General features: G+C 43.4%; 1 protein-coding gene across 1 annotated transcript in view; it reads right to left on the bottom strand.

The window, feature by feature from the left end:
* Positions 1-2,435: 2,435 nt before the first annotated feature.
* SSU72 (SSU72 homolog, RNA polymerase II CTD phosphatase) overlaps positions 2,436-21,356 on the bottom strand; it is a 45,068-nt gene continuing 26,147 nt past the window's right edge. The window contains exons 3-6 of the mRNA XM_036743183.1: positions 7,913-8,052; positions 6,309-6,427; positions 3,771-3,914; positions 2,436-3,667 (exon numbers count right to left, since the gene is read on the bottom strand). Of these exons, the coding sequence (XP_036599078.1) occupies positions 3,813-3,914; positions 6,309-6,427; positions 7,913-8,052 (361 nt within the window). The 3' untranslated portion in view covers positions 2,436-3,667; positions 3,771-3,812. The remainder of the gene's footprint in view (positions 3,668-3,770; positions 3,915-6,308; positions 6,428-7,912; positions 8,053-21,356) is intronic.

Raw genomic sequence — 21,356 nt, 5'->3', positions numbered from 1 at the left:
CGCCGGCAGTGTGAGTGAGTGTGACAGGGTGAGCGTGTGCCTGCCTCCGTGTGTGTGCTTCTCTGTGTGTGTGTGTGCTTCTGTGTGTGTGCGCGCGCGAGTGTGAGTGTGTGTATGCCCGTGTGTGTGTGTGTGTGTGTGTTTGTGTGCCCGTGTGCGTGTCTCCCTCTCCAGCCCGGCCCGCGCCGCAATCCCGCCGCCCGGGGGCGAGGGGGGAGCCGGGGGGGGGAAGGGGCGCCCGCCTCCGGGCCCACTAGCTATTCAGGGCCTCTCCTCCCTGGCCCAGGCCCGGGCCCGCAGCCGCCGCTGCGCCCCGCCCACTTCCTATCTACCCCTTCTCCCCCAAATCCCGACTCCGGCCGGCCGAGGGAGCAGAGTGCGCCAAGTGAGGCGTCCGCGCCCGCGTAACGCCCCTGGGGGTCTGAGGAGGGCCAGGAGCGGGGGAGGGGGACGAGAGTCCCGGAGCAGCCTGGGGTTAGGCTCTCGGTCGCAGCGGGAAGCTGTTGGAGTGTAGAGGGGAATCCCCTGGAGCCCGACTACGAGTCAGCCCAGAGAGAAGGAGGCCCGCGAAGGGAAGCCAGAGGTGAGGCGGCGGGCCGGCGAGCCTCAGGACCCCGCCTCTGCTCCCGCATATCCCAGGCCGGCCCCGGTGCAGCGAGCTCACAGTCCCCGCTACCATCTTCTCTGGTCCGACACTTCCCACTGCTACCCGGCTCCCCCCTCCCAGGTTTGGTTGCTGCCGCAGGAATGTGGGAGGTAGGGTGAAGCTGAGTCCTGCAGTCCGACCCTTGGTGCTCCCTCCTGACAGGCGATGACGCCTCGGTAGATAAGAAGCTAACCGCCCATAGGGAGGGTCCCCGCACTGAGCCAGGTTAACTTCCAGTCCCTGGAGAAGGGGCCCGTTTCTTAGGGAGCAGGGGGGGGGGACACCTGCTGTCTGTCCTTTGCCAAGGAGGGGAGTGACCTGATTTCTTGGTCCTAAGTAGTACCTCGGGGGAGAAGGGTGGTGTTAAGCCCCCAGCACCTTGCCAAGGCTGCGACCTTCCCCACAGCTACGGGCCTTCACCCCACGATCCAGATAACTGGACCATCCAGGACTTTTAAACACACTCGTAAAGGGGCCCGGCATTCCCCTCCCTCCTGCGCACCCCCACTCTCCACCTCGCCATATGGCTGGAGCCCTAGGCTGGAGCTCTGCAAAGGAGTCTTCGGAAGTAGGACTGGGGGGGGGGCGCAAGGACCTCTTTTAAAGGGGCAGGAGTGGAATTATTCCCAACAGGAAATCGATCGCTTCCCCCTCCTTTCCAGACCTAGGGCTCACCAGCATAGTTCTTTCATCTTACTGCGCTCGGGGATCCATAGGCTAGATAGGGGATCCAGGACTAGAAGGAAGCTTAATCGCCTAAACCTCATCTTACAGATGTCCCGAAAAGGAAGTAACCTGTCCAATCTTAAAGAGAGAGAGACAAAGCCTGGATGGTACACCTGACTACAAATCCAACCCTCCTTCTACTCTGGAACGTGTTCACTAGTTTCTCGCAGAACCTCAAACCTCGGGGGCCCACCAAAACCATTATTTCTTCCCAGCTTCTCTGTCGGGGCCAATTAAACGCCACCGCTTCGTCCTGGTGCACCCCAAACATTCCCCAGCCTTTCCTAGTGTGAGAGCAGAGATCCCAGTCCTCAGAAGCACTAGGTGAAGAGGACTATCCATAAAAAAAAAAAAAGTTTAAAAAAATGCTTGGGGGTGAATTAGAGGAATCCTGGAAAGATGAATTAGAAGCCATGCTGTAGGGCAGGGAAAGCCAGCTAAGGATGTATTACTAGACTGATGCATTGCATTAGTTTACAAAGCACTCTCCCCCCTACCAGCCTGGGCAGAAGATGATGCAAGCAGGATTCATCCCATTTTATAGAGGAGGAAAACGTAAGGTTCAAGAAAAGGCAGTGGCTTACAGTAGTGGTATTCAAGGGAATCTAGCCGGAGGAAAGGGTGCAGTGGCAGGAAATGGAAATGCCACGGAGAGGTAGAAGAGCTTGGAGATGCTGGACTGGCAGAGGGAGGGGGAGGGAAATGCCATCAGAACAAAGATCTGTGGAGCCCACCTGCCAACTACTCTTTAAGTGCAGAGACTGGACCAGCGGCCAATCCTGGAGCTAGGACACATAGCCAAGGCCGAGGTCTGATTCTTGAGACCACCTTCCAGGGAAATAGCCAGGGCTGATGGAGGGGGGAAGCCAGAAGAATCCACCCCCAGGAGGCAAAGTTAGCATCAGTGGCTGACCCTCAAAGAGGTCTGCACTGTCATCTCACTTTGGACGCCAACCAAGAACAATGAAGATTATCTTCTTACCCCAAATCCTAAAAAAGCTAGAAATACAAGACAGGGCAAAGGTACTCCCTGCAGCTTTAAAGAACTTAAATGAGAAAAGGCACATGTTTATTATTTATTTAATTTATTAAGTCAGAAATTTATTACCTCAAGAGGTAACACAGGCTGACAATACAGACAGGAAAATAGGTGAGCTTGTGTTTGACAGATCCAGCAAGGGTTATTAAGGAAGACCAGGCATTCTGAGGCCCCACCCTAGGCCCCTGGGAGGTGGACGCCAAAGACATGACCACCATCCATCCCCTTCCTTCCAGGGCTCTTCAGCAAACAGCTTGTCATTCTCTTCTGCAGGCTTCGGAAGAATTAGGGAGTCAGACCCCATCATGGACCAGACCCAACTGGGGAGAGCACCAGGACTTTTAAATCAAGGCCATCTTCCTGTGTGGTTTCATAAATTATCCTACTCCATCATCCAGCATGAGGGGAGCAGCAAATATGTGAAGAGACCTCAAAGTCAAAATGACGGTTAACAGAGCTGTCCATCTGTGCCCCTCCAATGAACTGGAGACTGGAGCTCTCCAAGGTGCTGAGGAAGCTTTTGTGGAATAGGCACCTCACCTGAATCTAAGGGGGCTCCTCCTGCTGGGAAGATTCTCTTAAGAGTCATAAAACAAGGAACCCTTCTGAGAACTTGTTAATTTTTTTTAACTCTAAAAACAAAACAAAACCAACCACAATAAGGTTTGCTCAGAGTCTGTGTTGAATTTCTTAGTGCGCTGAGACAAGATTTGTCCAGCAACATCAACAACATTTTTGAGCGAAGAGGAGGGCATCCTGAGGAAGGCCAGGGTCCCTGGGGATGTCTGTGGGCCAACCACGGCCAGGCAGAATGGTGGCTCTGCTGCTGTGCCCCTACTGTCAAGTTTCCTTTTTCAGAACCTATCCTGAATCCAGGCTTTCCATCAACAACCTCCTTTTAGTGCAACATGACTGGATCCAGGTTCAGAAAAAAGGCAAAGGACAGTGCCAAGTTCATACCTAGTAATATACACTCCATTGTTTCATTCAGGTCTTTGTATACTCCAGCCAATTACAATAAAGAAAAATGTACAACTAAAGAAATGAATAAGCTGGGAAAAAATACAATATAAACCTTCCTTTTTTTCATTTAAAGAAAAAAAATCCTCATTATAATTAATATCCCACTTATAAGAAGGAAAAGTGGGATAGAAAAAAAAAACTTGATTTTTTTCATATGGCCTTTATGTATCTCTCTCTCCTCATTTTATATGTACAATTTATTTGGGTAATACTGCCTCCTTCTGGCAGAATACCTGAAAGTAAAAACAAACACCATGAAGGAAAAAAATATTAACAAAGGAAGATTCTAAGGTGGTCTTCAGGGAGAGTAGGGAATAGTCAGAAAACTTGACCCACATGCTTCGTTCAGCTCCTAGGCCTGGGAAGCCAGGGCTGGCATCAGTAAAAGCAGACTGTGTGGAGGAAAGTCCTGCTGCTTTTCTCCTCAAATTCCTGTAACAGCTCATCAATCTCGTTTTCCATGTCTTCCGTGTGTTGTATCTAAAGGAAAGAATTAAGAAACAAAGGCACACATGCCATCTTTAGGGAGAAGCTGGAAACTGGGCAGGAAGGCAGTCTTGGGATCATAATTTCAGGCCTCAAAGCAGGAGGAGATTTGGGGGCTGGGACCTGAGTTTGGTCATTCTCCCTTGGACACAGCCCCTCTGGGTGGGAGGGTAATGGATGGCCCCTGAGCCAGCCTAGACTAGCTAACAAGCCTTAAGTCAAGCACCACCTCAGGCTGTCCATCTGGAGGTCAACAAGGAATGATCCAAGTTTTTCTCATGCACTTGGATCCCTCTTCTTGTAAATGCATAGGGGAAAGGTCCTAGGCATTCCAATGATGCAGACACAGGTGGGGCAGGGAGCTAGCTCCTCAGGTTTCTCTTTCCACTGGGGAAGGAGACAGATGTGAAGCAGACCACAGATTCTAACAGTGCTAATGCACAGCTCCTCTGGGAGCTGGGAAAGCCCTTGAAAGCTATACTTCTGACAGGAATCCTCCCATCAGAAGCAAAATCAACCAGCTCAATGGTGTAATCTACTGTCTCCAAATATTAAATGGATATCATTTCCTGACCACTGTTCAGCTCAAGACACTGAAAACCTGATTCAAAATCAGGAGGACAACAATTTCAGGACATGCTCTGCGGGAACCAAGGACCCTCTGCACATGAGGATGACAAGGCAGCACAGAGATGAGGGCTTTGCCATTTCTAGCATTTGGGGCCATGCAGATGTCCAACCTGGAAGCCATGAGCAGCAACCAGGTCCAGAGGGATACTAAGCCAACTCCTCCATCAATCTATCAAAAACTGATTATGCAATAGTCCCTGCAAAGCGTCAACCTGACAGGGCTTAACACATATACAGGAAGACCAAGGAAATGATTATCTCCTTCCTAATCCTGTCCCTTTCCAATACTTTCAATAATCCATCTCTGCTTTCTAGGATCTTCTGTATAACAAACAGAATCCAACTGGAGGTTTGAAGTCTCTGGAACAAAGTGCCATAAATAGTATGAAGATGAACACCTGCTATGGCCCAAATTGGCTCGTGTCATTCTAGAAAAGTGCAAAAATTTTGTGATACCCCTTTTAAGACAAATGTCTGAACCCTATCGGAAACTGCCAATGTCCCTTTAAGAATCTGGTTCCATGGAAATGACCAGCAGTAGGGAGGCTCACACTGGTTTAACATCCAACCCAAGTGTGTGGGCGAGAAATACTTGATCCAGAAATACACAGCAGAAAAGAAAAAAAGTGCCTTTTTAAAATAGCAGCATCTTCAACTATTCAGGGGAAAAGACATAGCTAGGACAGGCAGAAAATATCATTTCTACTGCTTCACGACTCCAAAGAGTTTACAGAGCTGAAGACAAACGTGGCAAATATAGACAAAGCTTCCATTGTTTCTGAATTGACAAGGAACTTGCTTTAGTTCAGGTAAACCCTGAATGGAGAGAAGTGCCTTGTGAAACCCAGTTTCTTAAAGCAAGAAACTGAAAGAGGTTCTACGAAAGGGTGACACCATGACATAATGGCTGGCCTTGGATGCAGAAATGACCCACCTTCAGGTACTGCCCCATAACACTTAAGACAGCTGTGTGATCCTGGCCATGTCACTTAACCCCAAGTGGCCTCAAAGCAACTCCTTAAGACTGTAAGAAACAAGGAAGTTGTCCATCTGAATTAGGGAAGGAATTTTCCATACTAGGAGTTCCCTATGCCAGTGAAATCACAGGTGTGGACAAAAATGAAAAATAAAAGAACATGTGAATTGTACTTCTGGGTATCGGCTCATTACTCAAGCTCGACCACAAAAAGCAAATTCCTAAATCTGAACACTATGTATGATGTAATGATTTGTGCATGATACACACTGATCTGGTCTCTTAACCTTCTTGGGCAAACATCTCTACAAGGAAGAACGATTTCCTGGTTTTCCAGGAAAAAACACGAAGACCTATTAACGACTGACTAATTGGTCTCAACATATACTCCAAGTAGAATCCCAGAGACTGGATGTGTGAAGCATTAATATGCAGGTGTGGATTTTATTTCTAATATTCTTATGGTTTGTTCATTACAAGAACTGAGTACTGTACCGATAAGTCTCTAAAATAAATGCGGACATGAAACCATTTTATTAAAAAGTACAAAATGTCCTCTGTCCTCTAAACCGCTACTCTGTCAGGTGACAAGCATTTGCCAACTGTTTCTTGTTCTGCTGGAAGTCATATCCTAAAGCTATTCTATACCTAGCATGCTGTGTGCACACAGTGGGTCCTCAATACAGGCCTGCCCAAGTTGACTGAACCTCTTGGAAAATTGGAATGGGAAGACGGCTCTGGGAAATGCAAGACCCAGAAATCAGGGCTCCAAGGACACTTACACATTGACAGAGCTCACAAATGAGAAAGGCTCCTAGGGTGGCTTCTTCATGGTTGTCCTGAATGTCCACATTAATCACATGCACTGGCTGGCAGGTCTCTTGCTCTCTGGAATTTAAATCTAATTGGGAACACAATGACACAGAAGTGTTAGAACACTTAAGACGACCAAGAAAACAGGAAAGGCCAGAGCAGAGTGGATTTTCCAAGGACAAAGAAGAGATCAGCTTCCTGCTGGCACCAAGTCAGTGGCAGGCTCTTGTCCACAGCAGCTTGCTCTCTACACCAGGTCCTCATGCCCAGATAAGTCCTCCTACTCCCAAGTCGACTTTCACGTGGGACTGATTCCTCCTGTTCCTGGCTCAGACCATGCCCAAGAATTCTCTTTCCCTAAAAGGTTCAGGACGTACCAAGGAGTGAGGGAACTCAGGAAACTCCATGTGCTTCCTCAAAAATCATAAGCACAAGCCTCTGTCAGATACTACTACACATACGCAGCTGAGATACCAGTGTACCATGGTACAGCAGGGATAAAGGAGTTCCATCTCTCAAACACCAAATTTCACTGTTCACTTGCTAAGTTTCTGAAGATAATTCAACTCCCATTTCATCGATCCATACCACACAGGACCATCTCCTCAAAAACTAGAATTCGAAGTTTTTTGGATAACACAACACTCCTGATGGGTCAAGACTCTGCTCAGCCCCAATTTAGACACAGCCATTGTTAAATTCTCTAGGGGGTAGTGAGCTCATATGAAGCAGGGTTATTAACAATACAATACAATGGGGTTCAATGAGGAAGTGTGCCAAGTAAACACACAGCCCCAGTTAGGTCTGGTGGTATCAAAAAAAAATAAATTAATTTGAAAGTCTCTGGACCTAAATTTCTATACCTATAAAATGGGCTAGCTGGTCTAGATAATCTCTGAGGTCCTTCCCTCCTAGCTCTAACAGTCAATGGGTCTCTGACATTCAAATATTCAAGCCCTTGATTTTTCTTTCTCCCCCTTTCTTGCTCTGTACTCTTTCGTTTCAGTCTCTGACATTCATTTCTATCTGGTAATGAGGGCAGAAAGGTTTAAGGCTAGGAAGAGGAAGAAGCCACTGACTAAAATGAGAATTGAGGGTTATGTGCGGATTTCATCTGGCCAGCAAAGCCCTGGCTGGCACCATGGGTTCATACAGGCTGGAGCTGTTACAGATGACTTGGTCACCTTTCATCATTCTTTCTCTTCCTGTAGCAATAAGCACCAATGGGCCCACAGGATTAAGCATTAGGAACTGTAAAATCTCATCATTAGAACTTAGGATGGAGGCAAACTACGAGAGGATCTCAAAGCTGCCTTTCTGGAACCAAAAGCATCACACCACAGAGAGAATGCAGCAAACTGACTCTAAATGGGAAAGTAGAGCGGAGAATAAATAAAATACATTGGTCTTGAAGTCTTTCAAATGGTCAAAGGAACCACTGTATTTTTTCTTTCTGTTGCAACTGTTAAATACTGTTCTTCCTTGGGCTCTTCTGAGGAACCGAATTTGCTTCTAACCAAGAACATATGTCAAATAGATGATTTGTGAAGCAGATGTTAATTAATATTCTTACCTTCTACTACCTGGTCATAGACTCTCTCTTCACAGGTAAGGATGAGATCAAACAAATCTTTACAGTTCTGGAATCTTTCTGGCCGGGGCTTGATTCTCTTATTTCTGTCCAACATGTGCAAAATACCATTCTGTGTATAGCTAAGTGACTAGAGTTAAGGAACTCAGAATGAACACCTTCTCCTCCTCCCCACCTTTCCCTTTATTTTCATTTTAGGAGAAAAATCACTGGCCTAATTTTAAGTTACTTCATATTTAAGCAAATTATTCCTGCAGGGCAGAGAATTTTAAGTCCATATATGAAATATATTTAAAAATGAGAAACATTAATACTTTTCATCAGCGGATAACGATTTCTCTACCCATGAGCCCCAAGTTACACTTCATCCCACACTCTTTAATGTTTTCCCTTCCAAGGGAAGCAAAGCCTTCCCAGATAGTAACCCTGGGGGTATCTGAGGTTGCTTGAGGGAAACAACAAATTATTTGAAAGCCAGCTTCTTGATATGGGCACACCTGAGGCAGTGGGTCACAACAGAATGAGCACTGGTCATGAAAACTGGACCTGGCACTTCCCATGTGACAATGAGGGGATCCCTTTCCCCCTCAGGGCCTCAATTTCTTCCCATGTAAAACGAAGGGACTGGACTCAATGGGCCCCCAAGCTCCCTTCCAGCAGCAATGTCACCTTGCTGCATTCATTCTTTCCTAATTAAAACTCTCCCATACCTCTGCCCAGTCATTAGTGGAAAAAGTAAAAAAATGAACCCTGGATTCACATCCTGCTTCAGACACTTGACTAGCTGTGTGACCACTGGTAAGTAAATAGACTAACACTTCAGAGGCTCAAATGGGGGTAATGATATCTATATAGCTAAACGGTTGTTATGAATAAAGCGTTCTGAAAACCAAGCATGAGACATTGGTGAATCATTATGAATGTGAAGAATTCCTTGGCTCACATAAGAACATTCCTCAGAATGCAGGGGTGGTTCTCTGCCTCACTGACTTGTCCTTTCCCTTTCCGGACTGGAAGAAACCCATCCATCCTCCCATGGGAGGAAAGTCAAGAAAACCAATACTGGTTTGGACATCACCTCTGAATGACTATTACAGGTCCAAACAAGCTTTGTCACAAGAGAGATAAATTAGAAATTTCTATCATCAACCAACATTTACATTTCACATTAGGCTTTCTGAAAAACTAGTCCTATTTGACTTCATAAAGATGATAGTACCTTCGGTTTGTGCTGCATGGCCATCTGAAGTGACTTTGGGTGAGTCCCCCGGCACACAACCTAGATCCCACAACCTCTTTTCCAGAAAGCACACAGACCTAGTTTCTCTAACCCGAAGCATCTTGTCTTGACTAAATTCTTTTTCTTCCTCCATTGAAACATCAGGAGCCAATGCATGGTAGGAGAATGCATAGGAGAAAGGTGACCCAATTCCTAGTGTACATAGTAGGCATTTCATATTTGCTGAAAACTAGATTCCAAATATGGCTGTCCCCTATCAGTAAATTAAAGGCATCAGTGAATGCTTAAGGAAATATTTCATTTGTAGTGAAGATTTAAAGGGTCAAATGTTAATGCTACCCAGGGAGGAGAGGTAGCAGAGACAAGGTACAGCAAAGGGTTAGATTCAATTAAGGGCAAAATCTGAGAACAAACAGAACATGAAAATCCCAAGAAGCTAGATGAGATCTTGAAACATAAAGCTTAAAACATAGGGCAATTTTTAACCAAGGGTACATACTATTTTCCTGAAGCCTCTCATAAGTCTATCAAAACAAGAGCTCTTATGCTTTCGTTATGAAGAGTATAAGTTATAAGGAACTTAGGAATGACTGGGAGGAGGGGGTCCAAGGCAAGAGAAGTAACTTCATCAAGCATCTGCCTGTAAGTAAGACCACTACTTAAGCCTCTGAGGACAGACATGCTTTATAAATATGAATTACCAAGATGATGATGGGGATGAGGAAGCATCTCCAGGGTTGGAGAAGCTAATTTATTATTTCACCTCTCCTTCAATTTTCCTTTCCAATGAATACAGCTTCTGAAAAATGGGGAATTGGTGGGAATTTAATGTCCTATATTTAAGTCACTCAGAATGTTACATTAATTCTGCTTTAGAGAAAGAGATTAGATTTGTTTACGAAAAGTAACATAGTTCCTTCCCCATGACTCTCAGGTGTCATTAGACAAACTGGCTTTTGAAATAAACTTATTTTTTGACAGCTAAGCTAGGATCTAACTTTGAGCAATCTTTAGTCAATTTTGGTCATTAGCCATCCACCCTGTAAGCAGCCTATGTCCCTATGGTCAGCTGCAGAAATTTCACTGTTTTATCAGAATAGCATCAGCCTCAGAAATAAAACTCTACAGCACAGTGTATGTGGGGAAGGTTAGAATGGTTTTTTTTTTGGTTAGGAGGGAAGGGATCAGTCAGTGTAGAGAAGACAAGGAGTTTTTGCTTCAGACACCTCTGACCCTCAGCCAAACGGGTACACCTGCTGTCTCTGAACAGCCTCCCCAGGTCAGTTCCCCAAACCCAAGAGACTCAGACTGTTCTGCTGAAGCAAACACTTGCTTTAGTCCTCAGGTATTTGGTAGGAAAGCAGCTTAGTTCACATTCCCACCAAGATCATGGCTCCACAAGGAGCCATTTAAACACAGCAGATTCAGAGAAAGTGTGGTCCTGACAAGATGCTAGCTTAGCAAAATCAATTTGGTTTGGGTCCCAGAGCTCCCCCAGAAGATCCATCCCCTCCCAGCACCTTTACCACCCCCACCACCCCACCCCCACCCCCCCAAAATCCCTTTAACAGCAGCAGTGCCAAATTATTTCTTAGTTTCAGTTTTGTAAGCTTTCTCACTCCACCCCTATTCTCAGAGATACACAGTATCTATTAAATTATTTCTTCAGTATTTTTAGGATTTCTTGACACCCTTTTAGAAAGACAGTCTGGAATATTACAGAACCAGGGCTAGAAATGACCAATTTCAATCACTGACTTGTGTAGGCTCATGACCTTGTTTTTATCATTATAAACTTTTAAAAGTTTTTAAAGTTCTTACATATGGTGGAAACTGCACATTTATGCAAGCTGCAAACCCAAACTCATGCCAGGAATATGCATGCTACTCTTAAGATATAAGCTTCCTTTCTGGTGTACTTTCAGAGAAGTACAAACATTTCCTATCACCAATTCTCCCAAGGGGAGATAATATTACTGAGAAAAAGAGGAAAAAGTATCAGCCTCCAAATGCAAAAATCAAACTGAATGATGCCCTGTAACCAGGGTGGCACACTTGGAGGTTTTTCTAGTGGGGATGGAGCTAGGTGGGGCATTTTGGTCCTGAGGCTCTAAAACTGCATAAATTCATCAGTTGAAAAGGAATGAAACCCAAAACACTGGTCTCAGCAATACTTAACCCAAATGAAACAAGACTGACTTTTATTGTCCTATGTTTACACCTCCACTAACCAAAGCATACAATTATTTAAAAGGGGGCCACTAGGGAATGATAAACACTATTGTCATAGAGACCTGGAATAAATCTACTGAAGTCCTATATATACCTCTTCTAGTACTACTTCTTCCCCATTAGATTTTCAATAGCTTGGTAAGGATTTGCAGTGATAGGTATTTTTAAGTTCTATGAAAAGTCAACTTAAAAAAAATCAGTGAATCCTGTAATCAAGTTAGACAATTTCAGGTTTTATGATTCAAAGAGGAAGCCCAGTTAGTTTAATATGTACACAAAGACAATCACTTCTTGGGACTACCTTCTGGGCATGAGCTAAACGCTCTCCTAATCCACCCCACCACACCCACACACCCATACATACACATATACACACACACTTTAAAACTAACCAATTTGATTTCTAGGGACACAGAGAGGTAACATTTAAGTCTGTATCTCTCCCATTTCAAACCACAAGGGGACCCAGCAAAAATACAGGATGTGAAGGAAGACAAGGAGTATTAGGATAATTTGGCAATATAAGAATAATTTTTTTTTAAAAGGCACATTTATACCTTAATCTGAAATGGAACTTCTGCTTTGGTGATAAGGTACACAAAAGGATGGTACAGAAAATCAATTTAGGCACAGGGCAGAAGCCTATTTCAATTTAGAACTCATTTGAATAACAAGATTCAAACAAACCCTTAGTTTAGGGCAACTTACTGAAAGGAGTTGGGGGCTGGGGCAGTTATATTAGCATGGATGTAGCATTTGACAGCAGCATGACCAGAGAGAAGTCACTAAATTTTACTCAACCCTAGCTTCTTTATCAGTGAAACAGGAATAACAACTTGGAACCTCACATGGTTGTTTAGCTTAAAGAAGACAATGATTTTTTTTTTAAAGGCAAAGTAATGGAAGGACACTCAAGTGTCTTATCATGGTTTTAAAAATTTGAAATCAGGGACAGGCACCTCAACATACCTTTCTTTCTGGGAGTTTGATAACAAAATAACTGAATTTACAGCACTAAAAGGTTTGGGCATGCCACAAAGAGCCAAAGTAAAATTCAAGTACAGTTTTCAGTTATTTAAAAGCATTTTATTTACTGGTACCAAGAATAACAGAGCAGCATGCAACAAAAGGACTCCTGGGGCCCAAGGCACTGCCGAAAATACCAAGGTTAAAAAAACAAAGTCAAAGCTCCAGGGCAAACTGTCCAGTGCCAGCATCTGGGCAGGGTTCTAAAGGCCTAATAACTACCCTGGTGTTCTAGAATCTTCACAGCACCACTAGGGGTCTGAGAATCTTCTTGTTATCACCAACATAAACCTACTTGGAGTAGGCCTCAGCATCAAAGGCACAGATAAAAAGGAGCAAAAAGGAAGAGGAAAACATTTTAAGCCCATGAAGCCTAAGTCGGACCCACCGTAAGTGAGTTCAGAAAAAAGCAGGCACCTCTTCAAGGATCAAGGTCCAATGGAACGGAGGAATCCCATAGCATCATATCAGAGTTTTTAGCCAGTCACTTTTTAAAAAAACAAAATTTTATAATCATTTACCTAAAGAAAAGTGGCCTTGATTGAAGTGTTGCCGAGTTCACTTTTGCACCAAAAGGGAGTGAGTTATTCTGCTCATGAGTACAAATGGGTTGTCATGTTGTATAGTTCCTAGGCTCCATAGAAGAAAAATATTCTGTGGATGTGAGACATGAGCGTAACAAGACAAGGGAGAAAGAGCACAGACACACGAGAAGGGATGGATCCGGCCAGGTGAGGTGTCTAGGATGCCATGTGACAAGTGAGTTTCACCTAATAATGGGAGGACAAAAAGGGAGAAGCATCTGCTGCTCCAGTGGCTATTTCTTTTTATTTTGGCACTGAATGTGCACCTGCTCCTTTGTCCTTCCCTGTACTTGGCTGCCGTGAGATTTACTGATGAACTCCAAGCACCTCAAATGTGCGCTACTGAGACTGGACAGCACGTGGCTGGAGTCTGTCTCCAATTTGGATTGGTATAAACCCAGGGCCGGATAGTCACAGCTCATTAACAAGGTCTGCCAACGCACCATCCTCAGAATGAAAAAAAAGCAGATTCTCATTTCAGGGTTATCTGAGATTATCTGAGAAATCAAACACCAGAGTTTATGAGGTAAAATGAAGAAAAGCAGCCGTGAAAAGTGAATTGGTTCAGTAGCAAAGAAGGAAATAGAGGCAAAGAGGGAAAAAAAGGGGAACAGCAGGGGAAGGTCAGCTCTCCAGAGAGGGTAGAATGTGAAAAGACATTTGAAAAACACACAGCAGGGCCATTTGTGCAAAGGAAATTCAGCCTCTTCCCAAGTTCCTCAATTATTTTTTCTATTATTCACTGTCCTTCTCTCACTGCCTTCCAAATAATTAATTCTTCATGGAGATTTTAGCAAACCAGCCACCAGGTTCCTTTTAATTAGCAAGAGAACAAACTTAACCCCTATGCAAGAAGAGACCTTGTTATCCTCAGCTGGCTATAAGAAGTAAAGAATGTTTCCAATGAAAGCTTCTGGCCTTCCTAGAAAATCACGTGGCATTTTTTACCAAACAGCACAGCCACAGAACAGGTGATGCAATTAGAGGTCTCTTGTATTTATCCTGGTTAGCTCCATCCCAAACCTCTGGGAGACTTCTGGGCTAGAACAGGAAGGGAGTCAAATACTTGAAACATGTGACCACATCATGTTCTTCCAATTCAGAATTCGAGACAAATGGCTAGCCATTGAAAGAGAATACAACCAACCTTCCCACCCACCACCAGAGTTACCCTAGCCTTAGAAATTCTAAAGGCTTTATTTCCTTCCCTGATCACATTTTAAGGGGATAAGCCTGCAGTTTCCATTGTAGGTTCCTGTGATTAGGAACAAGAATAATGAATGAAAATCCCCAGATGGTCTTTATCACCCTGGGAAGAGTGGTAAACTGAGGTTGCCTCTCTCCATACACCTGAGGGTTCAGACCCCAAAAAGAGTGCAAACACATGCTACTTGGGCACAGCATTCCCAGGTAGAATAGAAGCCTGGCTACCATCTATTTGAGGACTTTAACCCTTATAACAATGAAGTAGGTCTGCTAGTCATTGGCCAGCATAGATTATTAAGCTGTAGTTCCCTTTTTTAAAAAAAGATTAGATCACCAGGGTTTAAAAACAAGGTTGCATAAATATCACAAAATGACTACTGAAAAAAAACCCACAAACTAATTACTAGCCAACAATTGTTTTTAAAGAGTAATAGTCACAGAAGACCTATGGCAATAAAGGCCCTGAAATCTGACCTGTAAAAGAGGAATGATATGGAGGATGATAACGTCATAGAAAGGAACACTCAGTACTGTTTGGGGGCTACAAAGGCCACTGTGTAGACAAAAACATCTTTTTTGCTAGTAAAGTATCTGTCATCCCTTTTCGCCACCCCCAGCTTGTATGTCTCAAGGGTTTTTACACAGTAAGCACCTTGTGCTCTTAGCAAAGTATGTAGACTTCAGTGACAAGATGCTGCCCATTCTGAACACGGATCTTCTTCTCCCCTAGTTGTGGCCCCTCCCAGACTAAAACCATCCATTTTTGGTGCATGCTCTGCTTCTTATTCTGTGCAACTGTAGTAAAAAGGAGATTTTTTGGTTCAATTGCTTGCCATAATTTAACCCAGCCACTTAAAAGACTTACTATACATGGATTTGGTCATCATTCCTCTGCTTTAAAATTAGTGGCTATTACCAAGCAAAATTCCAATTCCTCTGCTTAGCATTCAAAGCTTCCTAGAATATAACAGACTTTTGGAGCCTTCCCTGCCCCAACCCATCCCAAAATGAAGAGTCGTCCCCCTTCCATCTTTGCCAAGGACAGCCTTTCTTCCACCCCTTTGCCACAATCCCCAAGCAGCCTAGGAAGCCCAACCCAAGGGCTGCCACCTCCATCTTTCCTATACCTAACTCCCCACATCCAATCCTTCCAGCTAACTCTCACCTGCTACTTCACCAAGGCCTTTGTGTTGTATCTCTTTAATGCACTTACATGTGACCTCATAACACAGCATTAGTGTCTTATCCCCCTAACTGGGCTATAAGCACATGAGACTATGGGCTATGAATCATCTAAAGATGGCTTGACCCTAAGAACAGGGCTTGGCACATAATCATTTCTACACAGTGGATGTCTAATGTTTGTTGAATGTATCTGTATGTCAAAATTTGATTAAAGGAACACTTACTTCTGATTGGACAATAAAGAGCTATAGATTTGTAACTGGGAAGGGACCCTTAAGGGGTTCTAGTCCAATCTTACTGCTCATTTCACTTAAGAAACTGAGGCTAAAGAAATTAAATGACTTGCTTGAAGTCATTCGGGGAATGATAGAAGAAAGATTTTAACACAAGACTTCTGCCTCCAGATGCAGTCAGTACTCTTCACCCTATACCACAGCTATTGAGGTTGGCCCCAGGGGGTGCCCACACAAAGCTCACTTCTTGAGGCCTGCAGGGTGCAAACCGTTGGGCATGACTTTCCTCAAAGTGAAAGTGAGAGTACAATTCTTATGCATAAAACTCCTTTAGGGGGCACTTTCTAGGGAGAAAGAAAACTAAAAAACTGATCATTTGTGGCAAACACACTCTACAAAAATCACAGCCCCAAAGCAATGGTGGTGTGCTTTTGATTAGCCGATCTTGCTTTGATTTCCAAGTTTCAGCTGGATACAAAACACATTTTCCATGCCAAAAACAGGTACCTCAAACTCATCCTCAGAGTCTGTCCCTTCAGTGAATTTAGGGCAGTCCATGGAGACAGGGATGAAAACAGTCAAATAGCTGATTCACCCCCACCCCTCACAAAAAAAGAAAAAAAGAAAAAGTTTTGCAGGTAGCAGCCATTCATCTTGATACTTTGAAGACTAGCCAGTAATAGAGAATTTTCAAAAAATCAAAGGGGCTTGGGAACATTGCAGAGGCCAATGAAGACATTTTGAATAAACAAGGCTCAAGGATTAGGGTCTTTGTGCTGGTATAACAATGGCCCTGTCCCTATGGAAGAGAAAGTCCTGGGGTAATTGTGCTGGCCAAAGACAGATCATCTAAGGAATCCGTGCTAAGGAAGATGTGGAAAGGGATACGGCACAGGAATGTGCCAAAGGACTTAAAAGGCAGTGTACAAAAACACCCACAGATCCTATCAATGCTGCAATTCTATTTTATGTATGAAATAAAGCAAAATTCTATTGCAGAGTAAAGCAGGGTCATCAGTAAACAAGGATGTTTACAGCTACATGAAGATGTTTTGAGTCCAGAGAGAGGCTAAGGACAAAGTGCTCAGGACTGGACTACCACCCAGACCAAGACAGGGAGTCCAGAAAGGAAAGCCCCATGATGTTTTGTGGCCTGCCGACCCCTTCCATCTGGCAAGTCAAGTCATCCCCATGCCTCCAAGTTATAGATGCAACTCAGTGCAGTGACACATTATCTACCACCCAAAAGAACTGTACTTATGTGGACTCATCACTCAGTGTTGACTCTTGAATACAAAAAAAAAAAAAAAACATTGCCTCTCTCCTGCTAAAAAGATACTAGTAAAGGCACACCCCTTCCTCTCCCCATCCCCATCTAGGATCAGGCAGAAACACACTCACAAAGCCTCAGGCAATCCCATGCAGCTCCTGCCCCTCTGTCCCAGGGCTTGGACAGGTTGGACTGTCCAAAATAGCCAACTGTCTGCACACGCTCCAGGCTGGGCCCATCTCTCACCTCCCTATCCTTCCTCCCAGAGCAGCAACAAAACTGCCCTGAGCTTTGACTGATCCCATCTCAACTGAAGGCAGCCCAATGTATTTCCTGTGTACTCTGGGTTACAAAACAACTGTTAGAGAGAAAAGAGTAATAAAAAGCTCATGTTCCCTAATAATGCAGAAAACATCATCAGTTGAAATTAGACAAAAGCAAAGGCAACTGAAGAAATGATGAATGGAACCTAGAATGTCAGTTCTGAGGTAAAAGTAAGCAGAGTTTGTGTTAGGCAAATGAGACATGTCCCCAATGGTGGCTAAAGGCTGAGCTTCCAGAAGTGGGGGAAAAGAGATTAACCCACACAGAGTTACCAGTGGCCTTTTTTATTTGTCAAGTCTTTTATAAGAACACTTCCCAGCTGATGCATGTGTACAAAAGCCCTTTGAAACTGGGCACCCAAACTGCTGAGAAGTGAAATCACTCAACCCTGCCAGGAAAACAGGCCTAGACACACACCTAGCCAAGAGCACTCAAACCAGGAGTTAGCCAGGCTACCCCAGTCTAGGCTCCAGAAGTTTTCTCCATCTGATATCTCAGATGGAAACACAAGAAACCTCCAGGAGTGCTGGAGAGAGGGTTAAATTGGTTTGGTACCGCTCTGAGTTCAACTGAAACTTGGCTTGGCCTGTCTAGTCCCTTCCCCAACACATTCCTCCACTACATAGGGTTTCCTTATTGGGTATTCTAAAGTTAAAAAAAATTTTTTTCTTAAATGTCTAATTCTTACATAAGGGAAGAATCTTGAATAATGATAGTATCAATACAGGGTAACACTGATGGCTAAGCCAGTCTAAAACTATAAGGGTTGGCTTTCAACTAGCTATTGCAGCACAGGCCCCAAAGATCACACATGCTCCCAGAGACATCCTGGTGGCCTAAGTACTGCTCCTCTTCCTCAGTATAGTGACCAGACTACATTCATCTATTTCATATGGAATTTAAAATCTTATGGTTCCTACTTTATTTTCTTCCTGCAGCCTATATAGTTGGAACTGGCTAGGAACTATTAATAATGTTTACTACAAACATAAAATGTCACCAAACTTTCATTTTAGAAGTCTTGCTAATCAGGCAAGGGGAATCTGCAGCCTCCAGGTTCTCAAGTTCAGCCCTTTGACTGAATCCAAACTTCACAGAACAAATTCCCTTAACAAAAGGATTTGTTTTCTAAAACTTGGACTCAGTCAAAAGGCCCCACCCAAGAACCTAGGCAGCCACATGTGGCCCCTGCAGTTTAAATGACAGGATTTTATTTCTTCAAAGCACCAAATTGTTCTCCCCCCTGATGATGCCCTGGGTTTAACTGGAGCATTTCCACTGTCTTTTAAAATGAGACAGGGTCATCATTAGAGCTTCAATAATAAGGTGTACTTGAGTCCCTGTATGGCACTGATCTAAAGTAGTCTGAAATGGGCACTATCATGTGAAGAGCAGATCCTCCTTAAACATCATTCCAGGAGAGCTTGATGAAATGAAAGACTCAGATACTTCTGGGGATCTGGACCCGAGGAGTTAATCTATTTTCATTTGAAAATGTTACAAAAACAATTGTAATGGCTTAAAAATCACTACATACTGAGTGTTGTAAGGTCTTATTTTATGCCCGCCTGATGATTCACAAACACAACCCTTCCTCTTTCTTTGATGAGGACTCACAGCTTCAGATAGCCAAGGACTGGAATTCTACTCCCGCTATAAGGATTCTTTAAGAGAGCTCTATGAACAAAACTGCCCTGTCATAAAGAAAGTGACTTGAGTATTTTAACAAAATAAACACAAAATGTCACATATACTCAGATTAGATCTCTTTCAAACTTCCTGGGGTGCTTAAGGTATATCAAGATAATACAGCACATTATTAAGATTTGCTTTACTTCAATGAGATTAATCTGATCAGCAATTACGTGTCTTTAGGCTACCAAATGATGGATTATTACAAGACCACCCTTACACATCATAGTGGCTCAGCAGTATATGGCACAGGCTTTAAGGAAATATTGCCCAGGCTTCCAAAAATATAATTCCTGATAATTCTGTAAGAGATCAAATAGTAGCATAAAATTGGGCTATCTTATTCATGTCAGTTAACTCATTAAACATAAAAGCAGCACACAGCTTGGACAAAGCCAATCAAAATTTGCCTTAATTGCTCTAACTGCTATAGGCAGTGACCCTATGTTGACTTAAGAAATCATCATGTCTATATGCTCTCAGTAAATTTGTTGCTTGTGACCTTATAAGAACAGAGCAGAATCTTCCAGCTCCTAAGAGCACCATAATTACTTTAAAATATGCTAAGATTGCTTATCCTGAAACAGTAGGCCAACCCTTAGAAACAGTGATTGCTGATGCCACAGAAGCCTCAGGTGCTAACTACGTGGCACCATGGCTAAGGTGAAAGCACTCAAGCTCAAGGAAAGAATGCAGGGGAGTAGGGCAGGAAAAAAATCCCCCTGGAGCCAGAGGATCCAGGTTCAAATCCAGATCCCAACAGTTACCACGGGTCTGACCTTGCCCAAGTCATTCAACCCCTGTTGGCTTGGGGTTTTATCATTTGTAAAGTGAGTGGACTACAGTATAACCACTCTCAGGTCTAGATCTGAGCTTAAGAAAGGAAATGTACTATTACCACAGGTACAACGGCTGTTCTAAAGTACAAATCAACTATGAAAAGGGAGTATAAATACAATCCCCAAAGTGTTTCCTGCAAAGGACAAATAGTGCCAGATCAAGAACCAACTAACAGAACCCAAACCCACCAAAACAAACAAAAAAAGGGCCCCAGTGGACAAAGCACTGCATCTGGAGTCAGGAAGACAGTTGTGACCCTGCATGAGTCATTTAACCTAGATTCATCCTAGTTTTGTCTTCTGTAAAATGGGTATAAGGCTACCTACCACCCAGGCTTGCTTTGAAGCCCAAGTATTCCTAAAGTCTGTTGTAAGCCTTAAAGCATTATATAAATTCAAAACTATAAAAGTGCTTTGCAAACCTTAAAGTGCTATATAAATAATTTTCATTTTTCAAGTGAATAATAATAAAAAGACAACCGTAGAGATCATCATGCCAGGGGAGTCTGCTTAGTGGCAGGAGGCTGTGCAATACAACCTTTAAAGGACATCTCCCGCACTACGGTGCTGATGTGTCCAAGATACCCCACACCAGAAGCAGCAGGGCCTATGGCTCCTGTTTTCCCAAGTGTTGAACTACATTCATGTTAACCATTCATGCCCTCACCTGTTCATCCTTGTGACACATTTGGGAACCTACTGGTTAGGGCTGAAAGTGAAACTTGTGATCAGGGAACAAAGCTAATACCTAACAGCCTCAGTAACTATGGCTTTTGACATCCAATTTTGATATTATTCACTACACAGAAGCCAGAACTGTGCAGCCTATTATATTCTAGTTAAGTATGTGAATTCAAGAAATTTTAGTTTCATAATAACAGGTAATAATTTGTGAGCTACAATAGCTAAAGACTAAGTTAACTGTAGTACTTGGGGCTGTATTGAAATACTTATGTATATACACAGGCACAATACGAAGATTCTCAAACCAGAAGTTCAATTCTTATAACGGATTTCTGAATACCTTTTAAGTTTCTATGCAAGACAGAAGCAGTATCAATTTTAAAGGAAATAGTCCTCTCTAAACTCTCTAGTATCAACTGGGGAGAAGAGATGTAATCTTTTTATCTGATACAAGGATTCAGCACCATTACTTCCTCTAAGTTTACTTGACTAAAAAAAAAAGCCTTAAATCTCTACATATGCAGCTTGTATACAAGTTAAAATATTGCCAAGTGTGTGGCCCAGAACGTACCTAAAATAGGATAAATAAGATTTAGAACTAGAAGGAAACTCCCCTAAGTAGAATATCTAATTCAACCCCTCACTTCCTCAAAAGGAAACCTGAAGGCTTAGAGACTGTTAGTTAATTGCCCCTGGGTAAAGAGGTCACTGAAGCCTAGATGGGAATTCAAGTTCTCTGACAAGAAATCCAGGGCTCCTTCCACTAAGTCATGCAGCAAATACACACACACTCCCACTCCCGAACCATTCATGCTTTAAATATATTTAAGTGTATAGAGAGACTACAAATTATTGAGGACCATTTGTCAGACTAGTAAAATTGCTTTACTGTACCCAAGGCCTCTTCATTG

This window comes from Trichosurus vulpecula, chromosome 2 (genome assembly GCF_011100635.1).
Source record: "Trichosurus vulpecula isolate mTriVul1 chromosome 2, mTriVul1.pri, whole genome shotgun sequence".
NCBI lineage: Eukaryota > Metazoa > Chordata > Mammalia > Diprotodontia > Phalangeridae > Trichosurus > Trichosurus vulpecula.
The sequence above is the reverse complement of the archived record's forward strand: the minus strand, read 5'-3'. Positions and strand labels throughout refer to the sequence as shown.